At 38.8% G+C, this 20,889-nt stretch overlaps 1 protein-coding gene across 1 annotated transcript in view; it reads left to right on the forward strand.

The window, feature by feature from the left end:
- The window catches only part of ESR1 (estrogen receptor 1), a 287,792-nt gene that overhangs the window by 107,893 nt on the left and 159,010 nt on the right, over window positions 1-20,889 (forward strand). Inside the window, exon 5 of the mRNA XM_024747850.1 lies at window positions 4,400-4,516. Coding sequence (XP_024603618.1) covers window positions 4,400-4,516 — 117 coding nt within the window. The remainder of the gene's footprint in view (window positions 1-4,399; window positions 4,517-20,889) is intronic.

Consider the following 20,889-nt stretch of genomic DNA (forward strand, 5'->3'; position numbering starts at 1 on the left):
TTTTTTTTTTTTTTTTTTTTCCTTTGGGTGAGAACATTTAAGTTTTACTCTCTGAGCAAATTTCAATTAAACAATACAGCACTACCAACTATTGTCACCATGTTATACGTTAGCTCCTCAGACCTTATTCATCTTACAGCTAAAAGTTTGTTCCTTTTACCAGCTTCTCCCCATTTCCCTCACCCCAGCCTCTGGCAATCACTTTTCTATTCTGTTTCTATGAGTTTGACTTTTTTTTTTTCAGATTCCACATATAAGTGATACAATGCAATATTTATCTTTCTCTGTCTGCCTTATTTCATTTAACTGATGCCCTCCAGGCTCATCCACCTTGTTGAAAATGACAGGATTTCTTTATTTTTTAAGGATGAACAATATTCCATTATATATATTCTGCATTTTCTTTATCTGTTTATCTGTCAACAGACACGTAGGTTGTTGTTTCCATCGTTGGTTATTGTGAACAGCGCTGCTATGAACATGGAGGTACAGACATCTCTTCGAGATAACAATTTCATTTCCTTTGCATACATATCCACAAGTGGCACTTCAGGATTGTATGGTGGTTCTATTTTTAATTTCTTGGGGAACCTCCATACTGTTTTCCACAGCGGCTGCGCCAGTTTACATTCCCACCAACAGTGCACGAGGGTTCCCTTTTTTCCACATCCTCCCCTGCTTGTTTTAATTTGGTCTGTTGTTATATTTCTTTTGAATCTCTGAATATGGACCATTGCTTTTTTTTTTTTTTTTTTTTTAGCGGACTCTCAACCACTGCGCCACCAGGGAAGCCCTTATTTATTTATTTATTTTATTTTTGGTAACTAACAAATATAGACTTTCTGTGTGATGGTAATAATGCAAAAATAGCTGAAAGAGGGAAAATAAGAAGAAAGGGGGAAATGAAAAGTCAAGGAAAAGAATCCCAGAGAGGCCTGGGGAAGAGCTCTGTGTGAGGCCCCTGGAGCCGGGGGTGAGTCTGGTAATTCCTGCTTACAGGCAATTCCTAGTAATTCCTCTCCCGACCCTTCACGTTTCCTGCTTACGGTTCTCTTGCCTCATCCCTTCTCCCACCCCCGCTTCCTATTATTCAAACCCTACATTAGCTCAAAGGCTTTAATTTTTGGTGGGTAAAAAAAAAAAATAGTGATTATTTCTCCAAACCTTCACTTGCAGCTCACATCTTGGATTTGGCCTCTTGCACTTCATTCTGTGCATAAGGAACTTTGGGGCTGATCTGGTCACAGGTACACAGAGTTCCTCAGTCTCTTCCGTAAAGACACTGTATGTTTCATTAAGATAGTTGGTACGAGTTTTTTTTTTTAAATGAACTCTAATTCAATAAGATTTTCTCTTCCATTATTTTTACAAGACCAAATAATAACATTTAAAAAGAAATTTCTTCTTAAAGAAACTTAAATCCGTTGCTTTAAGAACACATCTTTACAAAATTGTACTCATTAGGCAAGAAAAACTTTCGTGTTTTCCTTTCTTCTGATGCAAGTTGAAGACTTAGAAATAAATAGTTGTTAATGGTGTTTGGTTAAGAAGAATTTGTTTTAATTGTTTATATGAAACAAGTACTTGTTAACTTTTTCTTGTTGCCAATCTGTCAATTCTAAATGTTCACGTACATTAGGCAGGAGAAAGCCCAGCTTTGTCACGAAAGGTTTGCATTATGAACTTGGTTCTTTTGTGCGTCTATTTTCATTCTTGTTAAGGGATGAATTCGATTGTACAAATCCCGCATATTTTATGTGTTAAACATGTTAGTTCAGGAATTTCACTTGATTTTATAAAGATACATATCTACGATGGCTGACCAATCGAAACATAAGATTTAACCATTGACTTCGGACCCAATTCAGTTCTCCCATCTTCTGGCTTGCAGAACTTCTGGCTTTTGGGAAAGAAAGTGAATCAAAGTAATTTTTGGTTCAAATTATTATTAACTGTTTTCTTCTGATATAAACTTATATTTTAAGATTTAAAATAAGTCAACATGTACTACATAAACATCATAGAAGACCAAACACTAAGAGTTTCTTTGAGGTATCAGAAGAATACAGAGTTTATATCTGCCCAGGTAAATTTTATTTCTGATTCTATTATTTCCTCAATTTGCCCCTGTTAATAGGGAAGATTCTAAAAGTAATAACTATGCCTGGGTATTCGAGGCAGTGTGTGGTCTCTTACTGAAGTTACAAGGTTTTAACTGTTTGTTGATTCCTCTTATGCAATAGAAGAATGCAGATGTTAATTTAATCTGAAGCCTGTTTATACAGTGACTTTTATAATGTATATCTAAAGATAGAGAATCGAGTTTTATGAGACCAACATTTCTTATCAAGTCCCCACTTCACCCTATTCTAATTGGGCTGATCCTTAAGTTGAATAAAGAACAAAGAGGTCTGTAGTTAAAACATTTCACTACATGTTGAGTCTTGCCCTTATTAAATGAGAAAATGGAGACTTAAACAGAGAATCTGAATTAGAAGGTCGCATATACACTCACTGTTTTTTGTGAATGGAAAGCATATTTTAAAATAGTACATATCATTTTTTAGTCTAAATTCAGGATGTTTTCCCAAGAGGTATGAGTATTTAGACTCATATAAATGGGCTGCTTTATAAAAACATGCCAATAATACTTTTTAATTTGTGAAGTTTAATATTCTGTACATTATCAACCAGACTTCTTTTGAGGGATAAAGAAATGGAGGTGACTTCTAAATCTTAGAGCAGAAACTGCATGTGGGCTATTGGATACCTGTCCCCAGAGCTCAGAGAAGAGGGTTGGGCTGGGAGTTTAAGTCTGTGCGTCATCTGTATTTAGTGGTGATGAAAGCCGTTGGCGTGAGATAGATTTTCTGGTGGGAGAATTCAGAGTCACAGAAGAGGAAAGGGCCTGGCCTTGAGCCCTCTGCAGCTCTGGATTATTGTGGCATGTAGGGAGGCAAATCTGCAAACCCTGGGAAGCTCCAGTGTGAGGGGTAGAAGGAGCGCTGGGAGCATTTTGTGTTACAGAAGCCGAGGGAAAAAGCATGTTTCAAGAGGAAGGAAGGAACTGTCAGAGGCTTCTGATGGGTCAAGTGAGATGTGGGCTGAAAGTGTCTATTGAATTCAGCAACAGAAGTCATTGGCGGTTTCTGGGAAGCTGTTTTTGTGGAGCAACAAAGGTGGAAAGCAGATTGACGTGGGTTGAGCCAGGCAGGAGAAAAGGAGGAAAAAGACCTCCAGTGCAGACATCTGTTAGGTGTTGAGCTGAGAAGGAGGGACAGGATATAAGAGAGAAGTTCGAGAGTGCTGTGGGTCAAGGGAGACCTTTTTTGTGGGTCAGACTTGCATGACATGATAAAAGCCAATAAGGTGAAGTAAACCTATGTGAATTACAGGACATCATTAGAGAAACAGTCTTGGGAATTATTGGAGAACCAGAAGGGAAAGAGAGGGAGAAAAGGATAGAAAGCTTATTTAAATAAATAATGGATGAGAACGTTCCCAAAACGGGGGAGAGATTTGGACATCCAAGTTCATGAAGCTCATAGGTCCCCCCCAAATTTCACAATATTATATGCTAATTATATCTTAATAAACCTTGAAAAAAAAAGCCAATTAGAAGGAAGCATTGGAGTGAGAGAGATTCAATAAACAAGAGAGAAAAGAAAGAGGATTTAGAATAAAATAACAGCAACAACAACTAATATTCATTCAGTGTTTGCCCTACCCACCGCACTGCGCTAAGCCCGTGACATGTAGTCTCACATTTAGTTCTTAGAATAATGTTATGCAGTGGTGCCGGGAGGAAAGTGTGCCCTAAGGATGTTAACCAACTTGCTCAGTGTCTTCCAGCTAGTGAGTGGTGAACTGACTTACTACCTTAAGGATCGACCTTGGTCACCACCACAGCCCACCACCCCCCAACTGGAATTTAGGTGCTCTGTGCTGCATTTGAAGACCTACTTAAAGATTCTTTAAATTATATTTTACGAAAGGCCACTTTGAAACCCTCTGTCTGAAAGTTCTAACAGCTCTATTTGGACAACAATTTTGGTGGGTGGCCTGGGTCCAAAAAAAAGGCCTTATCTACTGAGAAAGCTTAACCTTGAGAATATATATATATGAAACATCATGCCCCCAAATATAGGCTGTGTGAACTGAAGGGGATTTGCCCAAAGAACTCGCAAAGCAATTTGGGGAGGCAGAAATTAATTGTAGGAGAGTTTTTTTTTTTTTTTTAACATTGCAAGAAGGACACAAAAAAGGATGATGGGTTGAGGCAGCAACATAGAAAGGCCAAGGAAGAGATGTGAAAACATCCCACAGACGGCTTCCCTGTAGATTCCAACCGACTAAATTTCCTGAAATAATACTAATTCTGTCCTCTTGCTTTCGATAGGACATAATGACTACATGTGTCCGGCTACCAACCAGTGCACGATTGATAAAAACAGGAGGAAGAGCTGTCAGGCCTGCCGGCTACGCAAGTGCTACGAAGTGGGCATGATGAAAGGCGGTAGGTACCTTGGACCCAGGGCGCCCACCATGAGGTCCTTGTCCCCCACGCACTGCTGGCCATTTCCATTCTAGTCACCACGGGAGTGGAGTGGTTTCTCTTCTAATTAATTGTTTTCCTATTCTCACTTTTCTTCACAACAAAACTATTTTTTATAACACATTTTATTAAAAAAGAAGAAATCCGAACACACCATTTTGTGTTTCATATTTTCAATGTAAATACTTATATTTAAAATCAAAAGTGTGTGGGAGGTGGTGGTGGAAGGAAAAGAAGACTGCTCAGAGAATTATTCTAGAAATATTTTTCCGTTACTGTTTATGTTCCTAATGCTAGAAAACGGTATCTGGGAAGAAACTTTCCTTACACTGAGACTTGTACATGTGAAAGCTAAAGAGCTAATTTGTCATCTTTCAATCCCTTCAGAAATCCCTTAGGGAATTTGAATTTCAATCAAAAGGCAGCTTTCTCCTTTAGAAGTTGAGTTAACTAGCAGCTCCCATGATCTCAGTGTCCAGTATGGAGCTGGGAACAATGCAGTGATTTCTGAGCGCTAGCGTCACGAGGTGGTCGGGATCTGTGTCCGTGTATTTGTGCTGTGGGTGTGTGTACGTGTGGTTTTCTGTCTCCTCATGTATCCAGTCTTCCAGTTTTCTTATACTGGAATCCAGCGTCTGGTTCTGGGAATATTAGGTGCTCCATAAATGTGGTTGCCTGATCTCCTTGTATTCTTTGGAATCTAGTTTTGAAGAACACTTCTAGTCTTGAAGAGCCTTCAAAATACTGGGAGGGAACAAGAGGAAATGTGTAATTGAAATAAAGGAATGGGTGCATCCAGTGTTTTAGGATGATATAAAGGAGAGAGACAGACCTATGATGGTGCTGTCTGCGGATCAGAATGGGAAAAAATCTTTCTGGAGAGGAGGCTTGAGTTTAGTTAAGGAGAACAAAGTGGCCATGAAAAAGAGTAGCGATTGTGTAAATAGAGGGAAGCCAACCTTTAACTCATTAACACTTGGACAAAGGGGGAGGCAGAGGAAAAACCAACAATCATGCCTGATTATTAGGGTGCTTATAGGCAAAGATTCCTTTGTTAATGGCCATAAATAAATCTACCGGGTTGAGATTTTGAATACAGCATTTGGAATAAATTATCTTGATGAACAGATGAAATGTTGAATTTACACATTGTGTGAGCTGTGACTATATGTCTTGAGTGTCTGAAAAAGCAGCTTTGATTCAAAGGGTAATTAATTCCAAGAATTTAACAGCCACATTCAGAAAATGACACTTTGAGTCATAAATGGATTAAATATTTAAGGAATTCATTTTTCTTTGTACTGTTGGAGAATTAGTCAGGCTTAATTAAACTCACAAAAAGCTTCTTAAGGTATCTTGATAAGTGACAGGAATAAAACAGCTACATGCAAAAAGTTTACTTTGAAAGAGTAGAGTCCAAGTTTAATATTCTTCTTTGGCAATTGTAGGTAGATTAAGCCCAGGCTCTTAAATTCTCTCTAAAAGCTGAAATGATCAAGTTGTAAATTGGTCCAAAACATTTTTTTTCTTTGAGGGTACCCATACATTGACCCCACTTCATAGAAACAATTCTGTTTTTCTTAATTAACATCCAGATACAATCTGGATGCATAAATATAAATTATGCATACACATTTTTATCTAACAAAAAATTTAACATGCAAAGACATAATAAAAATCTTCCCACTGCTTTCAAATAGGACTTTAGATAATTACTGCACATAGTCAATCTATGTGTGCATGCATGTACTTGTACATGTATATTTATGAGTGCAAAATATATATCTATCCTAGTTTGCTGCTGTGTTATTCTGCTCAGCCTGCCATAACAAAGTCTACAGACTGGGTGACTTAAACAGCAGAAATTGAATTCTCACAGCTCTGGGGGCTGGAAGTCCAAGATCAAGGTGTCGGCAGGGTTGGTTTCACCCTAGACCTTTCTGCTTGGCTGGAAGGTGGTCCTCTTCTCGCTGTGCCCTCACGTGGCCTTTTCTCTGTGTGTGTGCATCCGTCGTGTTTTTTTCTCTTCTTTTAAGGACCCCAGTTATGTTGGATTAGGACCCCACCCTTAGGACCTCATTTAATCTTTATTACATCTTTAAAGACCCTATATCCAAATTTAGTACTATTCTGAGGTACTGGGGTTGGGGCTTCAATGTGATTTTTCGAGGAGACACAATTCAGTCCATAACAATTTCCCATAGAGATTCCTTAGCAGTTGTTAGTATCCATTACGTAAAATGAAAACATGTGTCTTTCTGGCAGTTTATACGTGTGTATAAGTTTTACGACAAGCTTTAAAATTGTAAAACTATAGGCTGTGAGAACATCTCATTTTAATTATATGTATAGTGTTTGCCATAATGCAATATAATTTATTTTTCTTCTACAGTATGGGATACCACACATAACCTCATGACACCTTGTATAACAACTCCCCAGATCCCACCCAATAAAGACCTAATTTACAGCTGGAAGTACAGTTACAGCCAACTATAAAATTTGAAATTACTTGTAAAGAACAGCTGTGACTAGATAAATCTTTACAACACTTTCCTACTGGTTTCACAAGAATCCAGTGTCTGAACCAGGCTAGAGACCAATTCGAATACTGAATCTCTCCATATGAAATAAAATGTTTCATTTCAGATAAAAGAGAGAGAACCACAAACTTACCTCCTACTTTTTTTTGTTTTTTTTTGGTACGCAGGCCTCTCACTGTTGTGGCCTCTCCCGTTGCGGAGCACAGGCTCCGGATGCGCAGGCTCAGCGGCCATGGCTCACGGGCCCAGCCGCTCCGCCGCATGTGGGATCTTCCCGGACCGGGGCACAAACCCGTGTCCCCTGCATCGGCAGGCAGACTGTCAACCACTGTGCCACCAGGGAAGCCCCTCCTACTTTTATAGCAAGGTAGAATGCATTTATTAAAGTACCCTAAAGATCCAAAACAGTGCATGATTTATCTACATGAAGAAATTTAATCTCTTATGGTGCCTGCTGTACCCTGAAAATCCCAACCTCGTTATTAGATTTGGTCCCGAGCCACGACGGTTCCGTAAGATGCAGGATTTAAGACATGCTTTAGGGGATGCACTTTCCCATCTTAGTGCTGCTGGTCTCTGCCTAGCTTGCATTTTCCTTTTCATCTGTCTCCCTCCCCTTCAACCTTAAGTGGCAGATTAAATGTCTCTTCTTCAGGGAGGTCTTCTTTTTGCCCCACACTAGGTTAGCTTCCTGTGTTCTCCCTTTCATAGGAAACAACTCTTCCCTGAGCCCTCCTCACTATTATTGTTAGTTGTTCAACATCTGTCCATGAACTCCACGATGGTGGAGACTCTCTGTCCTGCCTACTGATCTAGCACTAAGCAAGTCACAAAGTGAGTGTTCAAGATATTTTTTTCCCATGAAATAATGACTTAATTCATTTAAATAGTTATTTGTTCAGGGCTGCTTAAGGGTGAGCTATTATGAAGAGTACAAACATGGATAATCACCTAGTCCCTTCCATCAGAATCCTCATTGTACAAAGGGGACATTTGCACCTGAAGTGGCAAATAAAAATCCGGAAGACAAGTTAAGACCTGGATGGAAGATGAAGATGAGAATGGAAGACCAGCGGCCAGTGGAAGTTCAGAGCTTTGGCCAGCCACTGCTGGGTTTAGTCCAACCCAGAGTGTTATTCAGACCATGTGACTTCCAAGGTGTATATTATTATCCAAGAACTTGGCATTCTAGCTTGGTTTGGTGGAAAGGGGAAAACCTCAGAGATGGAATTCTTGGACCAAATACTGGCTTACCCTCAGATTTGCTGAGTAATCCTGTTACAGTCATTTTTATGAGTTTCATTATCCTCAGATGTAAAATAAAAATAAATAATTTATACTTAACAAGTTTCTTGTAAAGGTCACAATTCATAACATGTGAAGTACTTTATAAAGTACAACACAAGTGTTAGTGATTACAGGCAGACCTCAGAGATATCGCAGGTTTGGTTCCAGACCATTGCAATGAAGCAAATATAAAGTGAGTCACACAAATTCTTTTGGCTTCCCAGTGCATATAAAAGTTCATGTTTACGCTATACTGTAGTCTACTAAGTGTGTAATAGCATTATGTCTAAAAAAATGTACGTACCTAGTTAAGAAATACTTCATTGCTAAAAAATGCTAACCATCATCCGAGCCCTCAGCAAGTCATAAAAGTAACATCAGAGACCACTGATCACAGATCACTGTAACAAATATAATATGAATGAAAAAGGTTGAAATATTGTGAGAATTACCAAAAAGGAACACAAGACAGAAAATGAGCAAATGCTGTTGGAAAAATGGCACCAATAAACTTGCTTTATGCAGTGTTGCCACAAATTTTCAGTTTGTGAAGAATGCAATATCTTCAAAGTACAATAAAATGGGCTTCCCTGGTGGCGCAGTGGTTGAGAGTCTGCCTGCCGATGCAGGGGACACGGGTTCGTGCCCCAGTCCGGGAGGATCCCATGTGCCGCGGAGCGGCTGGGCCCGTGAGCCATGGCCGCTGAGCCTGCGCGTCCGGAGCCTGTGCTCCACAACTGGAGAGGCCACAACAGTGAGAGGCCCACGTACCACAAAAAAAATAAAATAAAATAGAAATTAAAAGTACAATAAGATGAGGCATGCCTGTAGATCTCCTATCCTAAAAATAATTCCTATCTTACCTAAATACTCAGCACAGATTTTTTTTGGAAGGAAAAGAATGGCAATTTTATCACTAGTACTAAGTATAAATATCTAATTCCTTTGTGGGGAGTAAAACCCTGGCTCAGACACATCTGCTTTTTCTTTTTTTTCTTTTTGGTGTCATATGCTAGATATAGCTTCATGATGAATGAGATTTGTTGTTTATCATTTTATGATGCCAGGGATTTATACAAACTTGTTAAAATTCCTCCCGATAAACTCGGGAGTGTGTTGGTGGCAAGGTTTTCGTTTTTCAGACAAGGAAGTTGTCACCAGAAATTAATTGATGTGCAGGACTCATGCACTGCCCATCCTGGTTGTGCTTCCTTGTAACACATTAAGAAGAAATTTGAGATAAAGTAATAATTGTCACTAGTCTTTATTTTGGTGACAACATTGCAATTTAATTTTGAGAAATATTCCAAAACAATAAATAAATTTAACAAATTAATGTTACAATTTTAAAGTGAGAAAATAATAAAAATAATAATATAAATGGGGAAGTGTATGCTGTGGGTTCAGAATAACTGAGATGCCCAATGAAGAGCTGGAAAATAAAATATTTCCTTTTGCCTAAGTTTAATATTTATAGTCATGTGTTACTATAATTTGTTTCATTGATGGGATGAGCTTCCAGTCCAGAAAATTAGGTTTCCTTTGATCCTACATTGGCTCCTTTTTTTTGGCCAGAAGTAACTGTTTATTAATGTTAATGACAGGAGAACCAAATCAATGAATTAAGATTGTAAATGTGGGGCTTCCCTGGTGGCGCAGTGGTTGAGAGTCCGCCTGCCGATACAGGGGACGCGGGTTCGTGCCCTGGTCCGGGAAGATCCCACATGCCGCGGATAGGCTGGGCCCGTGAGCCATGGCCGCTGAGCCTGCGCGTCCAGAGCCTGTGCTCCGCAACAGGAGGGGCCACAACAGTGAGAGGCCTGCGTAAAAAAAAAGAATGTAAATGTGAATTTCTTCCTTGGGATAGTCCAACAATCCTTGTGAGACTTGTAGCTGCATGTGAATCCAAGCTTTTTCAGAAGGCAGGGTTGGGAATTCACGTTATTTTCTCTTTTGTTTTCTGTCTTTTCTCACTCCTTTTTGGTATCATCTAATCCCATGACTTTAAATACCATTTATATGCTGATGACTGCCCAGTTTATACCTTTAGCCCAAAGTTTCTCCCAAGTCCATGACTTCTGTATACAACTTCTCAGGTGTCTTCCTCACTTGAGTGTCTAAGAAACATCTCAAACTCAATTTGTTCAAACCTGAATTTCTGCTTCACCCTCAAACATGCTTTATCTGCAATCCTTCCCATCCTAGCTAATAACTTCATCTTTTGAATTGCTCAGGCTAAAACAAATGGAGTTAACCTTGACGCTTCTCTTTCTCCCATACCTCATGTTCAGGAAATTCTGGTGGCTCTATCTTCAAATATTTTTGGAATCTGACCACTTCTCACCACCTGTATTGTTGACACTGGCGTGAAACACCATCATCTTTCTCCCAGCTTATTGCTAAAGCCCTACCTGCTTTTTTCCTTGCTTCTCTACCATCTATTCTCCCTAAAGATACATTAAAAATGGAAACCAAATCATATCACTTCTCAAAACATTGCACGGCTTCCCCGTTCACCCAGCTGACGTCATTACAGTGGCCAGAAGACCATATCTCCTCCCCATTCTTACTTCTTTCACCTCTTTTCTTATTCCGCTCTCTCCCGCTTACCCTAAACCACGTGGGCGTTCTTAACGTGTCAGGCGCACTTATGTCTTGGACCAATTACTCTAGCTTTTCCCTCTCCCTGGAATGCCATTCCCCCAAATATTTGGGCACCTAACTCCGTCACCTCCCTCAGATTCTTTGCTCCATTATCAATTTATCAATGAGGCTTATCCTGATTGTTGCATTTAATAGCGCAGCCCACACATCCCGCATTTTCACCTTCTAATACACCATAGAATTAATTATTAGATGATTTATTGCTTGATGTCTGTCTCCCTTACTAGAGCATAAGCTCCAGATGGGTGCTTACAAACAAACAAAACATGCTTGTATGTTTTGTTCACTGATGTATTTCAAGTGCGTGGATCAGTGCCTGCATCTAATAGACAGTCGAGAAATAGTTGTAGCATGCATGAATTAATAGAATGAATGAGCACAACTGAAAGTACACTGTAAGTGTTGAGCTCTGAATAGATTGAGCGTCAAGAGTCCTGTTTTTCTAATTAAGGGAGAATATCGGCTTGGAAATTAAAACCTGTATAGGAGTTAGCTTTCACCACATAGCAGAACCTCACCTCAACATCTCAATGGCAATACAACAAGAAGCATCTATTACATGTCAGGGAGAGACTGGGAAGCTGCTGATATTGGCAGGGCTCACTCATATGTCGGGAGGTCAGCTGGCTCTTTTGGCTGGAGCAACTAAGATGACTGAGGTTTGCTTCACAAGTCTCTCATCCTCCAGCAGGCTAGTCCAGGCGTGTTCTCCCAGTAATGGCAGAGGCACAAAAGAGAACAAGCCCCAAATCACAAGCCCATTTCAAGCTTTTTGCTTGCATTATCAGCTGATGTCCAAGGGCCAATGCCCGTCAAATGGCTGAGTCCTTAGGTTTCGTGAGAGGGGCCTTCAGAGTTATCTGGCAAAGGTTAAAAAACTGGAACCATTTTTTGTAATCTATCACAACCAGAAATATGAACTTTTCAGATTTGAAACTGAAAAATAATTAGAGAGTCATGGACTCTTAACACTTGGAAGGGACTTATAGGTTCATTTACCCTTCTTCCATACTCAGTGCAGGAATCCCCCATCTCGCTTTCCTGACAGCTGTGTGAGGGGTGCTGAATATGGATGTGAATTTTATCTTCGCGCCTGCCTTATATACATGATGAGTGGACACAATAGGGCAGGAAAAAAACCAGGAGTAGGCGTGAACCAGTACTTCTGGAAAAATATGGGCTTGTTTCAGATGTGCTGTATTTCACTAATTCATTTAGATGTAGCTTTCATGTATCTTACAATTGGTTATGAATGGATGTTAGAAAACAATTAAATGTAAGGCTATTTTAATATTTCAATAGAAGTTCACTGCATATATAAAATGAACCAAGAAACACTGACAATCATACTTTTGCTTTTATATAAGTTATAGTTAGAATACTGTTTTCACTGTTTTATGCTGAAGTAATTTTGATTGCTTATTTAGAGGTCATTTTGGTTTTTAAAGGACAGGAAGAGGGATCTTCATTTACCTTTTCACGAACGACCATATCTCACCTTGAATGTTAAAAGAAATGCTGACGGGTTTTTACAAAAATTCCAGAAATCAGTCTTTCTTGTTCCTATAATTTGATTTTGCAAAAGCAAATCGTTTTTGAGATGATGTAAGGACCCTTTCTGTCAATAGTATTTACAAAATGCAGAACTCTGGGGGCAGTAATTGTATGAATAAATTGCTGGTTTTAAATTCTATAAGCCTAAGACCTCATAAATTTTCATGTGTTTTCATTTTGTTTCAATGATTGTGATTAGGATAATAAACGGTGTTTAGAGCTGAACGGACTTAAAAGATCCCCTAGTCCACCTCTTTGTTTTTCAGCTCATTGTTCTCGTCCAAGTCACACAGCTAGTTAACCACTCAGACCAGAAGCCAAGACTCCTGACACCTGGTTCAGGGCTCTTTTCATTATACTGCACTGCCTTACTGACCAGGAGTAATTTAGATCATAATGAAACGTAGACACATGTATAAGTAAGATACTAATATCACACAGACCAAATTATGACTTAGGAACAATTACCATGGGCACAAAATACTACTCTTCTTCAGCAAAAACATTAATCTCAACGCATTTGGCTTAGTTGCATAGCAGAAGTACCACATTACATTTATATGGAGTGTGTGATGGTTATTTTAAAAAGAGTTACTTAATATTTCATTACTTCCTATTGCTTAATATCATTTAAAAAAGACATTTTCTCCTTCAGGCCAAGGGTGTTCACTATTTTCAGGTAACAGTTGCAATATTTGTTGAAAGCCCATCTGTTTTTTATTGTTTAAATACTTAGATTATTCTGCTATAAAAAAAGGTAACTTTGTCAAGTAAAAGGAGACCTGGCTAAGGGTCCAGTCTGAACCTGGCTCTTTCAAGACCCTTGGGCAGATCACGTAATTCTTCTGAACTCAATTGTCACTTTTGAAAAATATGGGCTTAGGACTGAGTGGTCTCTAGAGCATCTTTCAAATCTTAAATTTTGTGTTTTATGATGGGAGGGTCAGAATTTAAAGCTAAAGGTATGTATACAAGTTTCCCAGTATGAGGAACCACCTCACTAGCTATCATATTTATATTTCAAGGTAAATTTGCAGAGCAACCAGCAACTGGAAAAACCTGTTGGAATGGACAAAGCTATTCTCTTCATTGATTAGATTGGAAAGTCAATCTCTTTGGAGTGAAGAGTGTCACCAAAATGGGTTTGATGTCCGTAGTGATACGAGCAGATGGCTATAATATCACTACACTTTTTTTAGCCACATCAAAGAAAGAGTTCAAGAACAAAGTTTGTTGAGATAGGACTTTGAGAAGATCAGTAAGTTCTTGTCATGCCTAAGACTTGAGTCCCAGGAGCTGGTGAAACTTTCTAGTGTCTGCCTTGTGGAACAGAGAAAGGAAGAGGCTGAAAAGATAGTGAATTTTGAGAAGTTCCTGGTTTAAATACCACACAAGGGAGTCTGGTGAGTTTTCCTTGAAAACTTATCCAGTAGGTGTAAACCAACACACTTGAGGTGAGACCTCTTGGAAATCACGGAAATATATACCAGTCCTAAGAGAGACTGAAGGTAAAGTGAGGAGTCATTATAAAGACATGTTCTGGTTACATCTGGAGGTGACACATTGTTTAGTTTAAGCTTGACTGAGGAAGTAAAAAGTAGTGAGAAACATACAAAGTTATACCTAGGGGTTGGTATCTTTAAAAGCTTGCTTAAGACTAGTTACTATTATACTTACTTTGTATTACATTTTTGGCACTGTTATTTAGAAAATTTTACCTAACAAATGCCAGGTCAAGTCCAAACTTCTTAGCCTAAGTCATTTACAGATAACCTTTACTGAGCATTTACTATGTGAAGGTGTTTGGAGACACAGGGTAAAACATGGTCACTGAGCATAGCGTCTAGACAACCTAATGATGGAAAGAGATTTTTCACATAAAAGGTGACCAAGCCCCATCATTCCCTCAAGAGACCTAGGACTGAAGTTGGCCTAAAAATTCCTGCTGCCTCAGTTTACCCACCAGTTGTGACCCTAGTGATATCTTTCAGTGCTCCCAAGGATCAGGCAAGCTCAAGTTTGCTGGCTGGCCCTTTGTACTTTGGGGTTTCAACTTCCGGCTGATATTCACGGGGATATGTCCTATTGCCAAGTTAAGTCCTGCCCATGCTAGATTTATTTCTTTCTCTTTGTGGGTCCCAGTCTCATAGAAAACATACTTGCATGAAAACGTTAACTACTTCATCAGGCTCTTCTGAGAATTAAAGGCATGAATTATCTTTTGATAATTAAAAATTGGCACACAAATGTTAGGTTTCATATTTCATACATGGTGTAGCGTGGTGGTTATGTCTTTGGCTTTGGTAATCAGACCCCATGGATTCAAAATTTAGCTCTGTCTAGACATGTATGGCCATGAGCGTGATACTTAACTTCTCTAACCCCAGTTTCTTTATTTGCCAAACGAGGACAGTAATAACATCTACCTAACAAGGTTGTGTAAGAATTCATCTATAGCTTTTAGTATTGTATTTGGCCTGTAGTGAGCCCTCCATAAAAGTTGGTTACAGCAGTAATAAAGAGTACATTCCATTTTTGCCTTATGCACTTAATTCTAGTCTCCATATAAAATTCAATTCTACACTGTCACAATTAATCAAGGATTATTTAGCAATTAATTATTATGTATTTAGTTCAGCTTGGATAATCAGTGATATATAAAAGGTAGTGCCTAGCCTCGAGGAACCTATAATTTAGACTCCTGCCAAGCCTGACGTTCAGAGTTCTCTATCTTCTGAATCACACCTCTTTTTTTCAGACTCTTTCCTACTGTCCTAAGAAACCTTTGGCTACAACAAGCAGGTCTGCTCATTGACCACAGAATGTACCTTATCCCTTTCTGCCTCCCTTCAATCTGGTTAGTTATTAATACTTTATTTATTCGTAGTAAGTTTCCCTGATTGCTAAAGCCCCTCTCTTTCACTCGTTTAGGACTCCCTGTAAGTCATCACCTTTTTCCTCGGAATAGCTCTTATATTCCTTCCCTGTGTTAATCAGGTCAGGTGAGCTGCTTGTCAGTATCCTGGTGCTAACCCAGGTACTGAGCATCCTGAACCCTGCCAGCCTGAGGACAAGCTGGACACTTTGGTGTACAGTCAATTCCAACCGCAAGAGAGCAGTTTGTGCCGTCTTGACGCTTGACCACTGCTTGACCTCACCACCCTTGATTTTAACATATACTTCGTTGTCAGCCTTCCGCCTCCTCATTTTCATTTCCAATCTTTGGCATGATTCCATCTGCATAAAGCTTTGATTTTTGACTACTAGGTTATTTATCTGACTGCTCATTTCTCATTGCTAGAACTGTGTCTAGACTTTACTGTCACCCATAGATACCCAGACCACTCAGCTCTGGCCTCAGTATTGTCACTGAGTCTCATCCCTAGGCTGGCCTCTCGAGTGGTAGAGTGCCCACGCCCCTTAGCTTCTGGTCCTTTGATTGTGCGGTTCCACCAGCACCCAGCCAGCTGCCTTAATATATATCTTTGTTTATTTGAACACTTAATTGAATGGGATATAGGATTCACCTTCTAGGCACCAGACTGAGTTCAGCCAAGCTAACGACTTAGCATTGTATTTTAAAAATATATTCATCTCATATCTATGCAGTTAGCTTTTTAATTTCTGGAAGCAGAGAGTGTCATATTCTTGTTTTATTGATAACACAGTGATATCTTGTAAATATTTGTTATTGATGGTGAGTTTATTGCTAATAGGAAAAGGAGAAGAGGTGGTTTATCTTAATGTTTAGATAAGCCATTCTCTTGGCATTAGTCTGTTGTTCAGATCACTAAGCATGACTGAAGTAACACCGCTAACTGTAATGATCTCTCTCTCCCCCATCTTTCTCCCTCTCTCTTTTGCCTAGTGCATAGACCTGGGGGAAATGTATTATGCAATTTTAGGCATAAAAAGTAAGGACACCAAATACTACAACTATCATAACAAATAAATAAAACTGTACATTAAGTCAAAGAAAAGCAAGCTTTAGGAAGTTAAAAAAAAGCCGTTTCCAAATTTATTAAGTTAAAATAAGATTTCCTCATTATTGAATCATTTGGGTAATATTTAGTATCACAGGTGAGATGAACTATTTTGTTAGTTGTTGAAACTTTTTATGGATATTTGTTTTGAGAAGTTCTAGGTATAGCGTCTTTACTGTGGATAATTCCTGTTTTATTTTTCCTTTAGCCTATACGTTTATGTTCATTATTTTGTTTCTGAGGATTCAAAATATGCATTTTGCTATACATGGGAATTTCCTATAAAATATTAGTTGTAGTACGATGGTTTCATAACGAACTTTCCAGGTATTCTTTCTTGCAGGCAGATATTATTAGCTCTATTTTTAAAAAAAACATATTTTCACACATTTTTATTCCCTCCCTCTCTCTCTCTCTCTCTCTCCCTCTCTCTCCCTCTCTCTCTCTCTTTCTCTCTCAATGTGGTTTCAATTCATTAAATGAAAGATTAAAAAAATAAGTTCTAAGGATTTTCTTTAATAATAATTGATTTTGGAATAACTTACCTATGTTTGCTCCAGGGCTGCAGTTCACCATCTATTCACTTGAGAACTTCCCAAAATTAAATTTTGTACATGTGGAATTGATTCACTTCACACGGATGTGTTGTTTACTCCCAAAGTGATGTAGGTTTCTGACTTTTAATAGTGGTAATGGGTCAGAAAATTGCCCATCCGCATCTGTCAGATATTCAAGGAATATATTTTGAAATTTAACCACTGGGAGGCTAAGGAAATCAGTACTAGGTGACTCTTTGATTTAAATCCAATATAAAAAAATTAGAGAATCATCTGATACAAGGACAAATAACAAACCAAACAAACAGCAGAACAAACCCTAGCAAGATGAATTTCAAAAATACTGAGAATATTGAAAGAATAAAATACAGTCAGCCCTTTGTATTGTGGGTTCCACATCCATGGATTCAGGCAACTGTGGATCAAAGATACTTGGAAAAAAATTCCAGAAAGTTCCAAAAAGCAAAAAGTAGGAATACAATTTTATTTTTTTTCCATTTGGATAACCGAATTGTCCCAGAGCTATTAATTAAACAATACGTTATTTCCTCATCGATCTGTAAAGCTACTTCCTTTTTATACGAAGTTCCTCTCTAAGAGAGAATCTGATTCTGAGCTCTCTTTGGTATTTCTTTCCTCTATTTGTCAATAAAACCACAGTTTTAATTTCCATAACTTTGTAATTACTTTGACTTTTTAATCCTTCTTGAAAAAAATTTGTTCCTTTTCAAAATTGTTTTGGCTATTTATGGCTACTTTTGCTTCCAAAAGAAGTTTTAAAATCAACTTTTAATGAAATTACATTGAATTTATAAATTAGTTTAGGGGGGTTTGACATCTTTATGATACTTAGTCTTCTCACCCATTAACATTATATAAATTCTCCACTTATTTTAAATCTTTTAAAATGACTTTTAATAAAAATGTAAAATTCTCTCCAAAAGGTCTTGCATATTAAAAAAATTACTCCTAGCTATTTCGTGTTACTGACATTTTAAAGGCATATCTTTTAAAAAAACTACATTATCTTATTGTTTCAGACATGTCATATATTTTTTAAAAATTTACAAGTTCAGGATTGCATTGCTTATTCATTTAAAATTTTCCCGTGTTGCTGAGTATCCTTCAATATAAGATTATTAGTGCAGTTGCATTAATATTCCAAAATGGAATACTGTAATTTATTGAATTATTTTCCTAATTATTGGTATTTACATTGTTTCTCGCTTTCACAATTTTAAACAGGACTGTGAACAGCTTCCTTGCTAAATCTTTGTATACCACAATAATTACTTACTTAGGATTCACTCCTAGCACTTGAATGGCTGAGTCAAAAGTTATGCACTTTTCCCATGACTTTTGATATATATTGTCAGAATCAATCCAGTGGTGTTGGTTCAGAAACCATAATATCACATAAAAGAACACTGTAAACATTACAAATTATGATATATAAAGATATATTTCTTGATGTGGACTATATCATGAAGAGAGCAGATTGTAAATAATATTTAAGTATTTTAATTATTTAGGCTTATACTGAGCACTAAAGAGGAGAGTGAATAAGTAAATGAACACATGATTCTGGAAGAGTACCCAACAAGAAGCTAGTAGCAGTTAGCCCTGGGTAAGGGAATTATGCATGATTTTTATTTTCTGGTTTTTTCTTCTCTGTCATTTCTGTTTTCAGCAATGCACGTGAATTATTTATGAATAAAATTTTTTAAAAACTTTGATATTTTTATATAGGTTTAATGGAATAATATTTCTCCTTCATTTCTTTAATTTTTAGGAAACTTTCTTCATGGCAGTCCTTTTTATATGTTTCTTTCTCTCTTCTCGGAATGAGGTTGCCAGCTATCTTACTGTAACAGCTGTGTACATTGTTCTTATTGTAGTTAGCTGCTAACTCTCACAACTGTATTCCCCATTGGTACTTAACTACGTTTTAGGCAAACTCAGAAGTATCATGGAGTGAGTTTATTCAACATCAGAATCATGATATTGAAATGTCAATAACGAATGACTGTTTTGGAGTCAGTCCCTCTTGAAGGTAAACAGGGAACAAAGAGATTTCGGGAACAGTAAAAGCTTTCCAAACAATTGAGAAAAAAGTTGTCCTGAAGCAATAACGTATGCCCCATCCTTTTATTTCAATGTGTTTTCTTAAGGCAATTACTGGCAAAGAGTTTGATAATTTTATGTTTAAAGTTATCTTTTTTCTCAGCCAGGCACCCCACTGCCATCAGGTTTTCTTTCCGAGAGATTTTGTAACTGGTACGTGGTACCTCATTCTCACTGCCTGCTTCACGTCCACTAGCGGCACGCCTTGTTCCGAAATATCGCGAAGTTGAAATGTTTTTATTTGGGCAACTCCTGCAATCAGGGTAATTTACCCCATCTTCAATGAATAAGATGGAAAAGAGCAAGCCAACCTCTGTGACCTTAAACTTTCACTGAAACTTAGAGACGGGTTAACTCAGCTGGTGAGAGCGGGGTGCTAATGACACCAAGGTCGTGGGCCCTATCCCATTACAGGGCAGTGACACTCAGAGGAAGAGCCCCACTGCCTTGGTGCAGACTCCCTGGGACATCTGCTAGCCATTCACAGTGAGGCAAGGGAGTGTGGGTTGTTTAGTGAATCATGTCGTAACTTAGGGTGTCTCCAACTCGAAGCCAGTTGTGGGATCAAGGAAGAGAGCCAGCTGAGGCTGGGAGAGGGGCCCTAGAGTGTCTCAGGCCAGGACACAGTGGTGGAGGATGAGAAAAACTAAATGGGCTTCAGGAAGTGGGTGTTAGTCCAAGCACTGTTTTCAGTGGGTGTGGCACAGAAGACTGACTGGGCTCAGCCGCCAGGAGGGTTCTCAGGCGGAGCCATGGCGTAAGCCAGTGTTAGGTATCTGCCTGGAAGGGACAGGGTCCTCCACATCGGAAAGGGCTCTGGGGCCGGGGTCCGTCGCTGGAAGTTGCATGGGCAAGTGCCATAAATGGTTCCCCAGCTGCCACTGAGTTCAGAGCTGAGACTCACCTCTGAAAACCTTGGGCAGAAGCGTGACCTCTAGAACTTGGCCAACTGATCCGTCGGGGAGTGATGTAGGTGAGGAACGGGGCACGTTTGGTGACCTGCACAGTTATCTGCTCAGGTCTTGGGTGTGGATGTGGAAAATAGGCTGTGCTGTGTCTGGGAGCCTGATGTAATCACAAGCTTCACCAGAGGGACAAATAGGAAGGCTGACATACTGTCTTTGTCTGCGCTGGCTGGCTTGGGGCCTGGGAGAAATTGAACTGTAGGCCACAAACAAATTCAGCTGTAAGACGCTGTGAATGAGGAGACAGAGGACAAAAGAGGGGGTGCTGTGACCAATTATCAAGACTGCACAAACTAGGTGGAGAGAATGTCCTCTTGGCAGTAGCATCCTTTTCATCTCTGACATAGCTCCTGAAGGATATACTACATGTCTCGTGCAGACTGTTCAGTGGAATTTCTGCAAAGAGGGAAATGTTTGGTTTGGAAGAAAATAATTTCTTTTTCTTTTTTTTTGTCTCATTAAGAAACTTGTGTTTCAGCTTGTGTTATAGTCAAATAATATGTTAGTACAGTAGTACTGCAAAATATATACATCTATTGGGGGTGCTTGCTCAAGTATTTTTTCCTAATAGAGATGTGTAATCAAAAAAATATAGAGGGGCTTCCCGGGTGGCACAGTGGTTGAGAGTCCGCCTGCCGATGCAGGGGACACCGGTTC

This window comes from Neophocaena asiaeorientalis, unplaced genomic scaffold (assembly GCF_003031525.2).
Source record: "Neophocaena asiaeorientalis asiaeorientalis breed wild unplaced genomic scaffold, Neophocaena_asiaeorientalis_V1.1 scaffold123, whole genome shotgun sequence".
In the NCBI taxonomy this organism is placed as follows: domain Eukaryota; kingdom Metazoa; phylum Chordata; class Mammalia; order Artiodactyla; family Phocoenidae; genus Neophocaena; species Neophocaena asiaeorientalis.